This window comes from Telmatherina bonti (assembly GCF_933228915.1).
Source record: "Telmatherina bonti genome assembly, chromosome: 4".
Taxonomy (NCBI): Eukaryota; Metazoa; Chordata; class Actinopteri; order Atheriniformes; family Telmatherinidae; genus Telmatherina; species Telmatherina bonti.
Window position 1 is genome coordinate 14,513,225 of NC_136622.1, and position 15,327 is coordinate 14,528,551.

The 15,327-nt window shown below is 38.2% G+C and overlaps 1 protein-coding gene across 2 annotated transcripts in view; it reads left to right on the forward strand.

Annotated features, from left to right (window-relative positions):
• Positions 1 to 15,327, forward strand: part of mtor (mechanistic target of rapamycin kinase) — an 84,810-nt gene that overhangs the window by 12,959 nt on the left and 56,524 nt on the right. For both annotated transcript variants that reach the window (XM_079239038.1, XM_079239039.1), the window contains exons 16-27: positions 326 to 418; positions 541 to 675; positions 1,123 to 1,252; positions 4,985 to 5,235; positions 5,366 to 5,452; positions 7,272 to 7,439; positions 11,042 to 11,154; positions 11,337 to 11,499; positions 11,952 to 12,044; positions 12,412 to 12,558; positions 13,108 to 13,250; positions 13,610 to 13,772. In XM_079239038.1, the coding sequence (XP_079095164.1) occupies positions 326 to 418; positions 541 to 675; positions 1,123 to 1,252; positions 4,985 to 5,235; positions 5,366 to 5,452; positions 7,272 to 7,439; positions 11,042 to 11,154; positions 11,337 to 11,499; positions 11,952 to 12,044; positions 12,412 to 12,558; positions 13,108 to 13,250; positions 13,610 to 13,772 (1,686 nt within the window). The remainder of the gene's footprint in view (positions 1 to 325; positions 419 to 540; positions 676 to 1,122; positions 1,253 to 4,984; positions 5,236 to 5,365; positions 5,453 to 7,271; positions 7,440 to 11,041; positions 11,155 to 11,336; positions 11,500 to 11,951; positions 12,045 to 12,411; positions 12,559 to 13,107; positions 13,251 to 13,609; positions 13,773 to 15,327) is intronic.

The window sequence follows — 15,327 nt, forward strand, 5'->3', positions numbered from 1 at the left end:
ATGCTCCTTAATCTGGGACACACAGTGAAACTGAAGATTTCAAAGGCATTTTCCACAAAAAATAGAAAGTTTATATTAACTTATAACTGTGCTAAGTAGTCATTTGTGTGGTCTTTTTGTGCATTTAGTTGAGTTTACTATTATTAAGAGCACTAAAATAAGAGTCCTTGAATATAATTTTATTACACAGTCCTTAACTTAAGTAAGTAAAACTCACCAGACTTATTCAGCCAGTACTAAAATCCTGCTCAAGCCCGTTTCAGGTTTGAAAGTTTATTTTGGCAGGAACTAGTTGATCTGAGTGTTCCTGTTCCTGATCTGTCAGGTGAGTGGCCTGGAGATGAGGAAGTGGATGGATGAGCTTTTTCCAATTATCATGGACATGCTGCAAGACTCCTCTTCATTGGCTAAACGTCAAGTACGTAAAGAAATTCATGTCAAGTTCCAGTAATTTGGTCTGAGCATAAAATTTAATAATCGTCCTCTTGTTTTTAGGCATTTGCACAGTTTAAAGTGAATCTATGCCTGTCTTTCCTCCAGGTGGCACTATGGACTCTGGGCCAGCAAGTGGCCAGTACAGGCTACGTGGTGGAGCCCTACCGCAAGTACCCTTCCCTTCTGGAGGTGCTGCTCAACTTCCTTAAAACGGAGCAAAACCAGGGTATTAGAAGAGAGGTATGCATAAATATCTGCATCTGACATCCTCACGCTTACAGTTTACAAGGGAAGAAATAACATCTGTCATAAATGGATGATAGTCTGTTTAGACGTGTTGATTTCACAATATGAAACTATGTGCATTTTGCTGAACTTCTTCCATATAATTATTATGTTATTATGTAAGAGGTAATTGTCATACTTTTGTTGTCCAGCACAGATATGTTGTTTCTCTCGGTATCTCAGATACAGGAGGGAAACTGTGCATGCTTTAAAAAATATAAGTTGAATATTTCAAATTCTTGAAATTTCTGAAATATTTGTTAATAATATTTGATTTTATGTGCCAAAGCAATTTGGTAATTTTCAGAATGTTGGTAAATAAAGCTAGACAGATTCATGGAGGCTTTGAGGGAAAAAAAAAAGTGAAACGGTTCATAAGATTGTCACCCGTGTGTCTAACAGGCTATACGCGTTCTGGGTCTTCTTGGTGCTCTGGATCCCTACAAGCACAAGGTGAACATTGGCATGATCGACCAGTCACGAGACGCCTCTGCTGTCAGTCTGTCGGAATCCAAGTCTAGTCAGGACTCAGGTAGGGCTGATCACTGCTTCCAATAACGGAAAAGTTTTTCACGAGCCACATTGTGGATCAGACCAACTTTTTATTTGCATTCCTTGATTTCAACACAATATCAAATTTCTTAGCACAACAGCTGGAAAATCTTACATTTGTCATGATGTTTCATAGGAAACTTCAGGGTTGCTGTGATTTCGGTGTCTGCGTCTATCTGGTTAATATTGGTATGATTTTTTTGTAGTGTTGGCTTTAGGAGGACTTAGACTAACTGAACATATCAAAATATGATTTGACAGAGAAACACTTTTACTGTTAACACTTTTCTTTCTTATTTCAAGATTGAGTTTATTGTCATATTATGGATAGGTAGGTACAATGAGAAATGCTTTTTTTTTTCTAGATCCCAAAGGGCTTTTGGTGACTCAGGAGCATACATGCAGTAACAATGCAGAAATAAATATATAAATAAATGCTGAAAAATAGAAATAGATTTAAACAAAGTGGCATTAAGTAAGAAAAAAGGGAGATGGAGAGGATAAAAGACCATCTGTAGTGCCGTGATTCCACCCTCCCTTCACCCACACTTCCCCAGTGTGCTGGTAAAGTCTTATGGTCCTGGGTAGCCATGACAACAGATAGGATATAGTTCTGTGTTAGCCTTTATAAGTTGGTGGTGACATTTTCAGCTAACTTATATACAGAATCCATAGACAGAGCTGAACCAAAAAAATCACATAGAAATAGTCATAGAAATATAAAATTTCTATTAGTTTAATCAAACTATTATTGTAGAGTTGAGGGAAAATAGAGTTGAATATAAACCTTATTGATTATATATTACTAAATATACAAAATAATCATTTCATATATTTGCAGTAAGGCAGTTGTTGATAATTTGTGTCACACTTAAGTATTTTAGGTCAAAGTATAATCTGTTGACATACTCTGCACTGCTGTAGTCTTCAGCCATACTGTTCTTTAAATCTGGCCAATGAAAAACATTTACTTGCAGTTTGGCTGCAGCACTTTTTATAAATCTGCAGCTCATTTGAAATTTGAGGATCGTGAAGTGGAATGGCGACTCGGCCAAAACAAAGCTCCATTTATCAAAGTCTTAATCCCACATTTAGAAAGTCAACAGGCCTCTCTGATTGTTTGGGATTTGTGTGAACTTTCATTCTTCCGAGTCTTAATTTCTGGCTTCTGTTTGACATGAACGCAGCTCTCACCTCAGATGGAAATACTCCTGCCACAGTTGGAGTGGGATCTTTTTAAACTGCAAACATTTGCTTTAAGGTGACCTACTACAGACAACTTTTATGCAGTTTCTTCATAGTGTGTCAGGGATTTACGTGGCCATTTCCAAGTATGAAAAGTGATTATTTGTGTATTTGATATTAAACCTAAAACAAAAATATTTTTTCTTAATATAAACAAGTTTTAAAGGTTTATATTATTAATAAGAAATAGCCAAGTCTCCAAGAAGCAGGACTATGTTTAGCAGTGATGAGAAACTGATGCTGCTTTTTAAAGACTCTTAGTGAAAAGCTGCTCGCCCTGTAAATTACACTTACTGTATTTTATGACAGCATGTGTTTGGATTTATTCTTTGTTGGCTATGACTAACACCAGAAACCCTACGTATAATTCAGGAGGATTTGACATGAAATTTCATGCTTTTAACTTTTGCATCATCCTGGATAGCTTAAAAATTCCCGAAGACAATGATGAAAACGTACATCTGCCTCAGTTGCTTCTATGGAGATAGCAGACCGCTGCTCGTCTGAGCCAGTGATGTGTGACCTTGGGCAGTATAGTAATGGTTTTACCAGTTTGTTCTTGATCTAAATGGACTGTGACCAGAACTGGAGGTTGTATATCTGTTGGCGGGTTTGTCAGGGTCACCGTCTGGAGCACTAGTATCTTTGACAGTGTACTTTGTTATGTGAGAGGACACTGGATAGGTCCAGCTTCTTACCTGACTTCAGATTAAACCAATCACTGAGGGTCATAAAATTTAGCAAAGCAGGTACACTACCTCAGCGATATGGCTGGGAAACTTCCTTTTTTTTTTTCCTGTATGACTTAAAGGCTGAATTGCTGCTGCAGTGCTGACTCACTTGGCTACACTGATGCCTGTTTGTGAACTGCAAAGTTACAGATGTTTAGTCATCTATCATAGCCGTTTATCTGTACCGTTTCAATCTTCAGACTGTAAGGATCCAGCAGTAAAGTTACCTATTTAAGTCGAAGAAGTTATGTCTTTTGAGACTGTGGGGATTAGAAACGGTACTGCAGAGTAAAATGCTGAATAGCACACATCTGTTTTCTCTGATGTGTTATAAAAGTCAATCGCCCTGTATAGATAAATAGAAGAAGAAACCACCTGTAATTCCTCCCACAAAAATATGACTACAACTAGTTTTTTCAGAAAATAAGTGAGAATGATCAACGGACACAAGATCCTAATTGTTTCTCATAGTTTCCTCCATTACTGATGGAGACCCACTTTAATGTATGCAAACTAAGTTTTTTTTTCTTATTTTGATGTAAATCTGTGCTTTTGTAGAGCATAGCTTGTGTATTGATGCAAATTCTGTGCCAAATGAAACAAATATTTGACCAAAGTATTTACAAAATGGATTTTAGAAAAATAAACAATATTTTTGTGCTGATATGTTCCTGAGACTCATTCTTAAAGAAACATTGCAGATCTTTTCCCCGTCATGCTCCCCCTTTTGACAGCTAGTTGGGCATCCGTCTTGCATCCTAGCTGACCTGTTAGCTCTTTCCAGCCAGCAAAAGTTTTTGGGACATTGAAACTGCATTTGTTAGCAGCAGTACCTTCTGTCACTCAAGTGGTTATTAATCTGATTGTATTAATTGGTTAGGTCTTTTCCAGCTGTTTGGCAAATGAAATCACATTAACTGTTGAATCAAAATAAACAAGCAGCAAATTTACTGTGAAGTAAACCAAACTTTAATGGCAGTGAAACTGTGAAATGAGTATTGACTTGTGAAAGTGATGGTTTCCAGCTTAATAACAAATCATAATTTTAGAATAGAAGAAAAGAAAGCTGACCAAATCCTAAAATGCAAAACTGGCATTTTCCCATGAATATAAAACATGTTTTGTTCTGGACAGCAAAACCCTCTATTTGCAGTTTTCTTCCTCTGCTTCAAAGCTTGCTAATACAGTAAATAATTGTACTTTTCAGTAACAGAGGGTGGTTTTAGAATACATCTTTATTTTCCTTTATGGTGAAGTTGGTTATCAGCCATTATAAATAAAGTATTTCATGAATCTACAGAACTCTTCTTCCTCTCTAATGTGTCTTAGTAATTACAGATCCTAAATTCTTCGCTTTCGGTTTCAGGACCATTTGATTAATGAAAATCACTGTTATTACAGGGATGGAGAGGCTAGTTTTTAATCTTGAGCTGTGTTGGAAAGAGAACATATTCCTAATGGACCATTCGTGTTGAAGTAAAGGACAAAATCTGAACAAACAAATGTTTTAGTTGGAGATGATTCATAGTCACAATATAAACTCCTGTACTTTTGATGCACTCATCAAAAGTACAGGAGTTGAATTTATTTATTTATTTCTAACCAAACTTTTGTTGTTTATTGGTATCCATTTATGTTTGAGCTGTAGTTTGAATATTGTTACAGCTTTTTAATACTAGAACTGTTTTAGTTAAAATTATCGGACTAAGTTTAGTTATTTTTCCTCTTTCTCCCAGCGGACTACAGCACCAGTGAAATGCTGGTGAACATGGGAAACCTGCCCCTGGATGAGTTTTACCCCGCTGTAGCAATTGTCACGCTGATGCGCATCCTGAGAGACCCTTCACTCTCCAACCACCATACAATGGTCGTCCAGGCAGTCACCTTCATCTTTAAGTCTCTGGGCCTGAAGTGCGTTCAGTTCCTGCCTCAAGTCATGCCGACTTTCCTCAACGTCATCCGTGTGTGTGATGCCAGCATCCGCGAGGTAGGTAGGAAATCAGATTAGGAAGGGAGAGACTGCGTGTTGGATTTGTTATCTGATTGCTCGGCTTGATGATGCCAGTTGCTCATTAAGTAGGTTTAATACTCATCTCTTCCTCCGCGTTGTCCTCCAGTTCCTCTTCCAGCAGATGGGAATGGTGGTGTGCTTTGTGAAGATTCACATCCGCCCTTACATGGATGACATATTCACCCTCATCAGAGTGAGTAACCCGTCATCTCCTTCCTTCCCCGATCCCGTCTTATTTTCCTGCAAGTGAGGCAAACAGCTGCAAACTCTTATTGGCACTTAGTTGTACTTTTTACTCTCCTCATTAGAAGTAATAAGGTTAAAGTCCCTGGATAAAGCCTGGGCCTTGTGTCACACAGTGGTGCACATGGGTGGTGTTAATCTTACTGATGAGGTTGTGTGCCTGACAGGGTGAGAAATGATGTAAACTACAGTAAGATAGTGTTCTATTTACTTTCTATCATTGTTTAGACTGACACTTTGTAAATGCTACATTTGTTTCCACTCATTGTTCCCAAGTCATTCAGCAGAAACTGCTTATGACCTGTTGCGTTTACCCTCATCACATGATGCTGAGCAACTGTTAAAGCCATTGTCCCTGCACTTGCACAAACACGTAATCATACAGCATAGCACAAATATGACTATACTGTTACCCGAATCTGGGTGACACTGTTACTGAAACCTTTGCAATGACGGTAACTCTCCTGATGGAAAGTTCTTGGGAGCAGCAGACCGCTGCTCCTTTAGTCCCTAAGAGTTAATAAATGGCAAGTGAAACAAAGAATCTATTCATTTTTGCTCCAGTTCAGCTCCTGCATCCAGATGAGGGGGCTGGTATAGCAATTCAGGATGTACTCTCTCCTGCTCTGTAGTCAGCTGCCACAGGCTGAGGAGGCAGGAAGTTGGGGGATGCTTCAGGCCTTTGGTAACTAACGAAACACTTTAGCCAGATCTCACAGCAGAAGCCTGTTGCTTGATTGACGTATTTTGTGAGTTGACTCCCTCCACCGTAACGACTGTCATTTCTAACGTACACAGTTGCTTTGAGTAGATTTTCTACACAAGCAACGCAGAGTGTTCCAGGTGACAGGAAATTGCCTCCATTCCATGCCATCTAGTATTGTGATGCTCTGTTGCTGCTTCTGGCAGCTGAAAGTTTCGTATTTCCAGAGAGAACTCTGCCAAGCCATTTCTCTCACACTGAGCTTATTGATGGAAACACATTTTTGACACATTTCTGTAGACCTACTTAGTAGCTCAGCCTCCATAGCGTAGCAGCATAGATTAGGTTGCGCTTTGTGCATAGAGTTTTGGATGTACCCCCTTAACGTAAAAAAATAATGCTCAGGAACTTGGACAAGTGTTGATTTAGGTCACAGCTGTTTGGGGAATAAGTATATTTCAAATGTACGTGTTTCCATAGTAATTATTCACTTTAGTTTTTTATTGCAGGTCATGGTATATGTATTTGGGAAGGATTTGGCTCATGCTTTTCTTTATAGAGACCAGTTATTGGGGAAGTTTTAGAGAGGTGGACTTAGGACTGGACGATCCATGTTTAAGTCCCTGGACTGGCATCAAAGGGAAAACCACTGTGTGCCACGATGCAGGGCTCGTAACCCCTAACAGACCCACATGCGCAGTAGACATGACAGTCCACTGCTTTTAGCTCAAATACAGATGCAGAGAGCATTTCCCAATTTGGATTAATAAAGTATACATAATAATAATAACAGTAACCATAACAATGTTTTTTTTTTTTTTTTTTTTTTTTTTTTACTACAGAAAAGTAACAAAGTTGCATGAATCACCAGGTGTAAAATCTAAAATGATAGAATATCCCACTTATTGACTATAATATCCATTGGATGTCTGATGTAGCAGAGTTTTGAATGCTTTTTCTGTAGCAATCATAATAGATCAGTTCTTCCATGTTTAAATAAAAGAAAAGAAATGCCACATTAGAAATGATGGTAGTGAACACCAACACATTATGATCTGTCCTTTAGGAGTACTGGACACCGAACAACCCCATGCAGAACACCATCATCCTTCTGATTGAGCAGATTGTGGTGGCTCTGGGTGGAGAGTTCAAGCTCTACCTGCCTCAGCTCATCCCACACATGCTCCGCGTCTTCATGCACGATAACAGCACTGGTCGCAGTGTGACCATCAAGGTGAGTTCAGAAGATTAAAGCATCATGCTGGCTTTTTAAATTGCCTTAAGTGGTGTTTTTTTCAGTAACAAGAAAAGTAACTACAAGATTCAACAGTAAAAAACTGAATTTGAAACTGTGTTCATAATCATTTTAAATGTTCATTCATCGCTCTCAGGAGAAGCCTAACAAATAAAAATACGAGATTAATATGCCACGAATGCTTGCCTGGCAGAGTGCAAAGCAAGCACTGACATTGAATCCTTTATAAAACGATCTCTGTAATCTCTCTTTCATTGCAGCGTTGTTATCAGAAAGACTTATGCAGACACTGAGCATCGTTCTCTTCTAGATTTTACACTACTCACAAAAATGTAGGGATATTCAGACTGCTGATTGCCAGAATGAACCTCAAACATACTATGACCTTTAAAAGTAAACCTAATTAGACTTTCTTTAAATTTTTGCTTCATGTTTGAGCAGAAATTACAAAAGATGCTGTTTTCTGATTGCAAATATCACAAGTGTCTGAACCATGAATCACCCACTAAATGTTCTGCAGCTTGTATCTAAACTGTCCTCTTTATCTTCCTGTTCTCATTTAGACATCAACAAACCTAGATAATACCTAACAGATGACCAGTTATTCAGACGTGGTCTTTTTTTTATGGATTTTAGTTTTTTTATTTTTATATCTTGACACAGATCAGAATTATTCAGTCTTTCCCAAATGCCTTTGTTTGTGCTTATGAAATATATAATTGCATCAGCATCATTAATAGGAAACTGCTGGTATTTTCTCAAGCATATTTCATTATTGTTTGCATAACAAAGGCTCTCTTTGTTATTTTATGGACTCTACAAGCAGGTCCATGCAATCTTTCCACGCTTCCTGACTTCCTGACAAATGGTGCAAAATATACAGGACACAGAAAAGAACATATTTAGATTTGCTTTCAGAGCTCATGCAAAGGCCAAGGTGAAGTTCAAATACTATAAAAACTAAACATTTGTCTACATTTCTATGAAGTAGCTGAATTAGAGAATATTTAAAGTTCAGTAATTATTTTTTTAATGATGTTATTTGAAGGGCGATTTACTTGTCTTTTTATTGCACGACCCTTAAATAAATAAATAAAGTGTTTTTAATGAATTTTTGTAGGCCGGAGTTCACTGTTCGGGTTGACATATGAGATCTGTGTTGACATAATTGGACATCTTATGTGTCATAAATCTCATGGGGAAAGCTCAGTAACCAGATTGAAAAGATCGTATGTCAGATTTTAGTCAATAAATTCACTTTGCTTCTGCTGCCAGTAAGACGAGTGTTTAAAAAAATACTCTCATCACTCAGCACCTCTATAGAAAGCACAGGAGCTCTGGCCACAGTTGACTTATTGGGATACTGTTTTTTTTTTGTTAGTGGTTGGCATCAGTATCCATCAGGAGCACTCAGGTTTAAGCCATCCACTTGTAATACATCAGTTCAAAGACAACATAGATGTGTAAGTAACACACTCTCTGGTTTCAGCAGCTGCTGCCAGCAGTTGTCAGAGTTTTCCCTCAAACCCTAAATCATAGTTTGGGAAGAGACCACAAAGACAGAATCATAAAGAGTAAAGTCATTTAGTCCCCTCTGCTTTGATGCTGTTTTGTCTCCATGTCTGCAGATTTAGATAATCCTGCAGCCCGCAATCTGGATAGACTATAACTTCTGGGTCTGGATCTGGGTCCGGAGCCTACTCTTTAGCCCAAAATGAGGGTCATGAAATGGGGAAAGTGGGAATTGGGTTACCTTCTGGTTCCAAAAGGGAAAAAAAGAAAAGAAAAACATGCTTCTATCATTTCAAGTAGCTGTTCAGTCTAGCATACCCCACCACACACACACTCACACACACACACACACATACGTGCACACATATAACTACTTGTACACTTTCACCTCAGCTTCCTGCTGTCTAGCCATATGCACTTTAGACATGCGTTGGAGGTGCATGGGGGCTGCAGTGGTCACAGTATGTGTTGTGGGGCCAGAGCGAGTTTGTTGCCTGCATCATACGTCGTTCTCTAAGACCAGCACTAGTCCACCTAGCATGGGAGCACTCACTTCACATGCTTCTGAAACCTTTTATCAAAAATAATCCACAGTTAAAGTTAAACTCTGAATGCTTCTAACCAGCATCACTGGTTGCATTTTAAAAAGGGGTCAGATAAAATTTTGCTTGCAAACAAGTCTCGCCTGAATGTCAGAGGCCATGTTGTTCGGAGAATACTATATAGTGGTTCAAATCCGACTCTTTAATTCTATATTTAATGGAGAATATGATGTAATACTTATGCATTTCTGTAAATATGGAGGATAAGCATAGGGTTCTTTTTTCTACTTTTTATTTTGAGACTGCCACTACGTGGCTGTTTAGTTGTATTGGTCATTGCAGAATTCGCATTTTGGAACCTTGATACCAATTTTTTTTTAATTAAACTTGTCAGCATTTGAGTTGTTAGGAATTGCGAAGTCTCACTTAACCATAACAGTTTTTGCAAAAATATGTGTAACTTTATTATTTTTTTTAACACAACAGAGCTTCACGTGGTATGTTTTTGGTTACAATAAGTAAACCATTTGACACTACATTTATAAGGTATTGATTTTCAGATTATGGCATTAGGATGAAAATTTATTCTCTGTTTTTGAGATTTACAACAGTGATAACTTTTTTCTTTCCCGGTTTTAAATGTATTTAACTTGTGAAACTCCTGGATGATTATTATAATAACATTTTGTGTCGACGTTCATGTTTTCTACAACCCTGAATTTAAAATGAAACAGAAAATAGAAAAAAAGCAACATCATTGGTACAACAATACAACCCTGTTATAGAGTATTTTCTTTCATGGGGGTGTGTGACTTGCTGAGTGGTATCAAGTATTTTCACATTCCAGCATATTTCCCCCCCAGTGCTTTGTGTTTTTGAAATTGGCCCTAATTGTCCTCTTCATGCAATTTGTATTTTATTTAATGAGCTGTGCAGTGTGGTGATTTACCTGTAAGATACTGATTTGCTCAGTTGTTCACACGCTAGCATGTGTGCCTTCATCTTGCCGAGATAACAAGTCCATCCAGCGTTACTTTTTATTGTGCCTGACAGAGCTGTGACGATAAGCTTTTGTCCCGATTCGATTACGATTTGTTGGGTACCCATTTGATTTAAATTGCAATTCTCACGATTTTTTTGTTATTGCTGATTTTTGTAGACTAAAAATAAAAAAAAAATGTACAAAACTTATTTTGCTTGTCATTTTTCTAAATTTCAATTAGAAAAAACAACACCGTAGCCAGACCATCATTCTGCTGCTATAATGCCAATGAATACAAGTAAAAAGATCAATAAAAATGATAAGAAGTTCAGTGGATTATTTTTAATTTAAAAAAAAAAAAAAAAAAAAAAAAAAATCAATATTAAAATTGTGAAGCAAAAAAACAACAAAAAAACAGATTTTGAATTTTTTTTTAGATCCGATTTCCCACCACTAGTCCCTGAAGGAAACCATTATGCCATAACAAGCTCATTAAAACTGCTTGTGTGTGTGTGGGATTTAACTGTGTGTCCTGTCCTTTCCAGCTGCTCAATGCCATCCAGCTGTTTGGAGCAAACCTGGACGACTACCTCCACTTGTTGCTGCCTCCCATTGTCAAACTGTTTGATGCCACTGACGTTCCTCTGCAGGCCCGCAAGTCAGTTTCACATCCGATCATGCTCATGTGGTTTTAGTGAAAGATCCTGTGACTTGTGAAAACCATCAGGATTTAATTGTTTCTTAGTCCTTCTAAAAGTTTTATGCCGCAGGATATGAGCTACTCTGCCTTTAACGTATTTAACTGAAACCGAGCATTTTCTGTTTGTCTCTGTGACTCAGGGTTGCCTTGGAAACACTCGATCGACTGACGGAGTCCCTGGACTTCACAGACTACGCTTCACGTATCATACACCCGATCGTCAGGACGCTTGACAGCACCCCTGAGCTGAGGTCCACTTCAATGGACACCCTGTCCTCGCTAGTGTTCCAGTTAGGGAAGAAGGTAGTCATATATGTCCCTTGAGCTTCCCTTTACAACTGGCTGTTATTGAGTCGAGTAGCTTTCCTACTGTTGGCTTTACATGAATGTAGCCCTCATCCTCCCAGTCTGTGCTACTTCCTGCCAGACTGCTTATGTCACTGACCGTTTGCTGGCAGGGGGTAATGTTTATGAGTGTGGATGAGGTCACATTTACCCTTCCCTTCCACTTCTTATCCCTACACCCTTGTATTGTTTTGAGGTCTAACCTCAGCACCACTAGCTCTGCTTCCAGCTGCGTCTAGCAACAAACACGTTGAGGAAGCTTTTGATCTGAGGCTTGCAGAGGTCAGATTCTTGTACAAGATACCCAGTTATTTACTTTATGGTGAAGGGAAAGACGGATCTCCAATAAACCACATAAAAGACATGCAGTTTTTTTTATGAACTTTTCTTTCCTTTCTTCTTATTTTCAGTACCAGATCTTCATTCCTATGGTGAACAAAGTAATGCTGAAACACAGGATTAATCACCAGCGCTATGACATACTCATATGTCGCATTGTTAAAGTAAGTACTTTTAATACATTCAAACGTAGCTGTAGCGAGTTGATTCTACTCACATTTCCAGAATGTCTGCTGAATTCATAAATATTAAATATTCTTTGCATCTCGGCCCGTCAGGCCCCAGCTTTACAACTCTTCGTGACATGAAATGACTACACATGGTTAAACAATGAATAAAATAATGATAAATTTGATGTTTTCTGTACTATGCTCCATAAGCTAATCAATATGACGTTTTGTTTATCAACAAATGCTCTGGACGTTAATGCATTTCTACATTCATAAAATTTGTTTTGATGGTCGACTCAACTGTTCTGCATGTGTGTGGGCTGTTTGCGTGTGGCCTGTGTTTGTTGTGTGGCTACAATAGGGCTATACTCTGGCAGAGGAAGAAGAAGACCCTCTAATCTTCCAACATCGACAGCTCCGAAGTAACCAAGGCGATGTGCTGGTCAGCGGGCCTGTGGAGGCGGGCCCAATGAAAAAGCTTCATGTCAGCACTACTGCACTTCAAAAGGTCTGAGGGAATAATGAACATTTTTCTTCTGTGGAAATTGGGGGTTTTTTTTGTTTATATTTTCATGGTGAAAGATGGTTCATACAAGTCTGGTGTTTGTTTACTGGCATCTTTGCATGTGTTGAAATTGGATGCAGTAAACAGCTGCGAGTATGAGTCCATAGTTTAATTCTGGCAATGACATACGAATCAACAGATCAGGGATAGAATCAAAAACAAAACCTCACCAGATGAGCCGAAGAATGTCACGAATGCAGATGCTTACTTTTGGAGCACACATGGAATCATGGAAGTAATCTTGATAAACACAGTTGACTGTAATATGGGCCGTCGCATCGCGCAGTGGTTTCCGCTGCCGTTGCCAAAAACGATGATAATTATTTTGGAAAAACACTATTAATGCATTTGCAATATTTTATAACCTGCAGCTAAAATCTCATAAATACGTCCCACACACGTTGCATTTGATACTCGAGTCTGGAGGAACTGATAGTCCCACACAGTTCTACTCAATGCCTGCTGAAACCGATGATTTCTCTCACTGTGCAGGCTTGGGGAGCTGCTCGGAAAGTTTCCAAAGATGACTGGCTGGAGTGGCTGAGGCGTTTGAGCGTCGTCCTGCTCAAAGAGTCATCTTCCCCAGCCCTGCGATCGTGCTGGTCGTTGGCACAAACTTACATCCCTCTTGCCAGGTATGCGGCTACTGTCCTATAATTTTCTAACCACAACTCTTCCTCCTACTTGTAGCTTTAGTCTGCATATTATTTTTTTTTCAACTATGATAAATCTAAATGGATAATAAACATTAAGATCATGCCTTTGAAGGGGGAGGTATAAGAAAATTTCAGGCTGCCTGTCTTTAAAGAAATACTTAATACTAGTGGCGAACAGAGCTGTAAAACAACATTGCAGTAGTTTAGTATAAAGGGGTCTTTTTCTGTGAACTATAAATGTCTTTTTACTGCTCCTCTGCATATATCTAAGCCAAAATATTTCTTTCTCACAATGGGAATCTGTTTTTGTCTGTACATGTTGTTCCTGCGCTCCGCAGAGACCTGTTCAATGCAGCTTTCCTCTCTTGTTGGTCGGAGCTGAGTGAGGATCAGCAGGATGAGCTCATCCGCAGCATCGAGTTGGCTCTCACCTCGCAAGACATTGCTGAGGTCACGCAGACACTGCTCAACCTGGCTGAGTTCATGGAGCACAGTGATAAAGTAAGCAATGAAATACAGCAAATTTAAAGCATCCCTGTGATGAAATATATGAAGAACGACTGAATTTGTGTCGTTTGTATTTTTCTAAATTGTATTCAAGCCCTTAAGTGTTTTCAGTAGATCCACTGTGATTCAGTGTCATTAATATCATCTGGTTATTTCATCCTACAATACTTACTGAGAAGTGTGAGCTTTTTGCTGCAATTCAACGGAATTGAATCTAAACAGATGAACATCTATTGGCCAAAAGTTATCATACTATTACATAATATTACATACTGTTATATACTGTTACATACTGTTCAAATTGGCGTCTTCATTTGTCAATAGATGAGTGACAAATTTTCAAAATATTTTAAGTATTGTTCTGCAAAAAAAGATTGGAAACCTCTAGTAAAGCTGGGCGATGCATCACATATACTTATACATAAGAAATAAAACTGCTGTATTGTGAATATTGAGCACAAACGGAACTTTGTTTGTAGTTTAGTTTGCTTTTTTTGACATGTGGTTGATGCAACAATTTCCAAAGTGCTCTCTGCCATGGACGGCTTTTATAGATATGATGTGACGTGATTTCATGTCAGCATGAGAATAAGATCAATTAGATCAGTCGGTTTAGGCTTTTTTAATAAAAGTGATTATATAATAAAAAATATAAATCTGTTCGGTTTTGCATTACTTTGGTTATGATCTGGTGCACAACAGAAATGACCTAAATAATGAAATAAAAAATATTTGAATATAAAATAGTTAAATATAAAAATGTTTAAGATATTGAGTAATTAAAGAAAATAAAATTAACAAACCTGATTTTCTAGGGTTGGAAGGGGTTGCTATTATAATGGTCGGGCACCACTGGTTTTTAATTATATGTTTATTAGTGCATGTCCCTTGTTCAACATGAACATTTGTTAGAGCAAAATCCCAGTGAAGTTAAATTTAAACAAGTTTTCTTTCATCTTACCGGTGTTTTTTATACATCACGTTGAATTCAACATTTACACAGTGTTTATGAGGACATTTCAGAGCATCAAGATATGAATAGTCTATCGGGAGAAAGCCAAAATATGTTGTGATATGAGTTATAGACCTTATTGCCCAGCCCAACTCTACAGTAGATGATTAAATGATTAAAAGAATCTGGAGGAATTTTAGTTTACAAAGGACAAAGGTGCAAGCACTAAGCTAGGCAGACCAGGTATTTCATCACTGTCAGCACTGCATCAACAACTCTTATTGATAAATAGCTGATAAGGACATGATGGGCAAAGGTTTGTTCTGGAAAACCTACGTCATATGGTATAACGTGTAGTTAGATTCACAAATGCCTCTAAAAATCCCAGCAACTTTAACCCTGTCCAGAGATTTTTTTTTCTGAGCTCAGAGGCCTCTGAGATGTACCGTCCCACAGTAGAAATGCGAATTGTGGTCACATAAATCAGTTCTCTATGTCTTTTATTGTAAGAAATCGATGCCGTTTGCTGTAGACCATCAACAACAAGTCCTAAAGCCAGGTTCTGTGATGGTATGAGGATGTGTCAGTGCCCTTAGC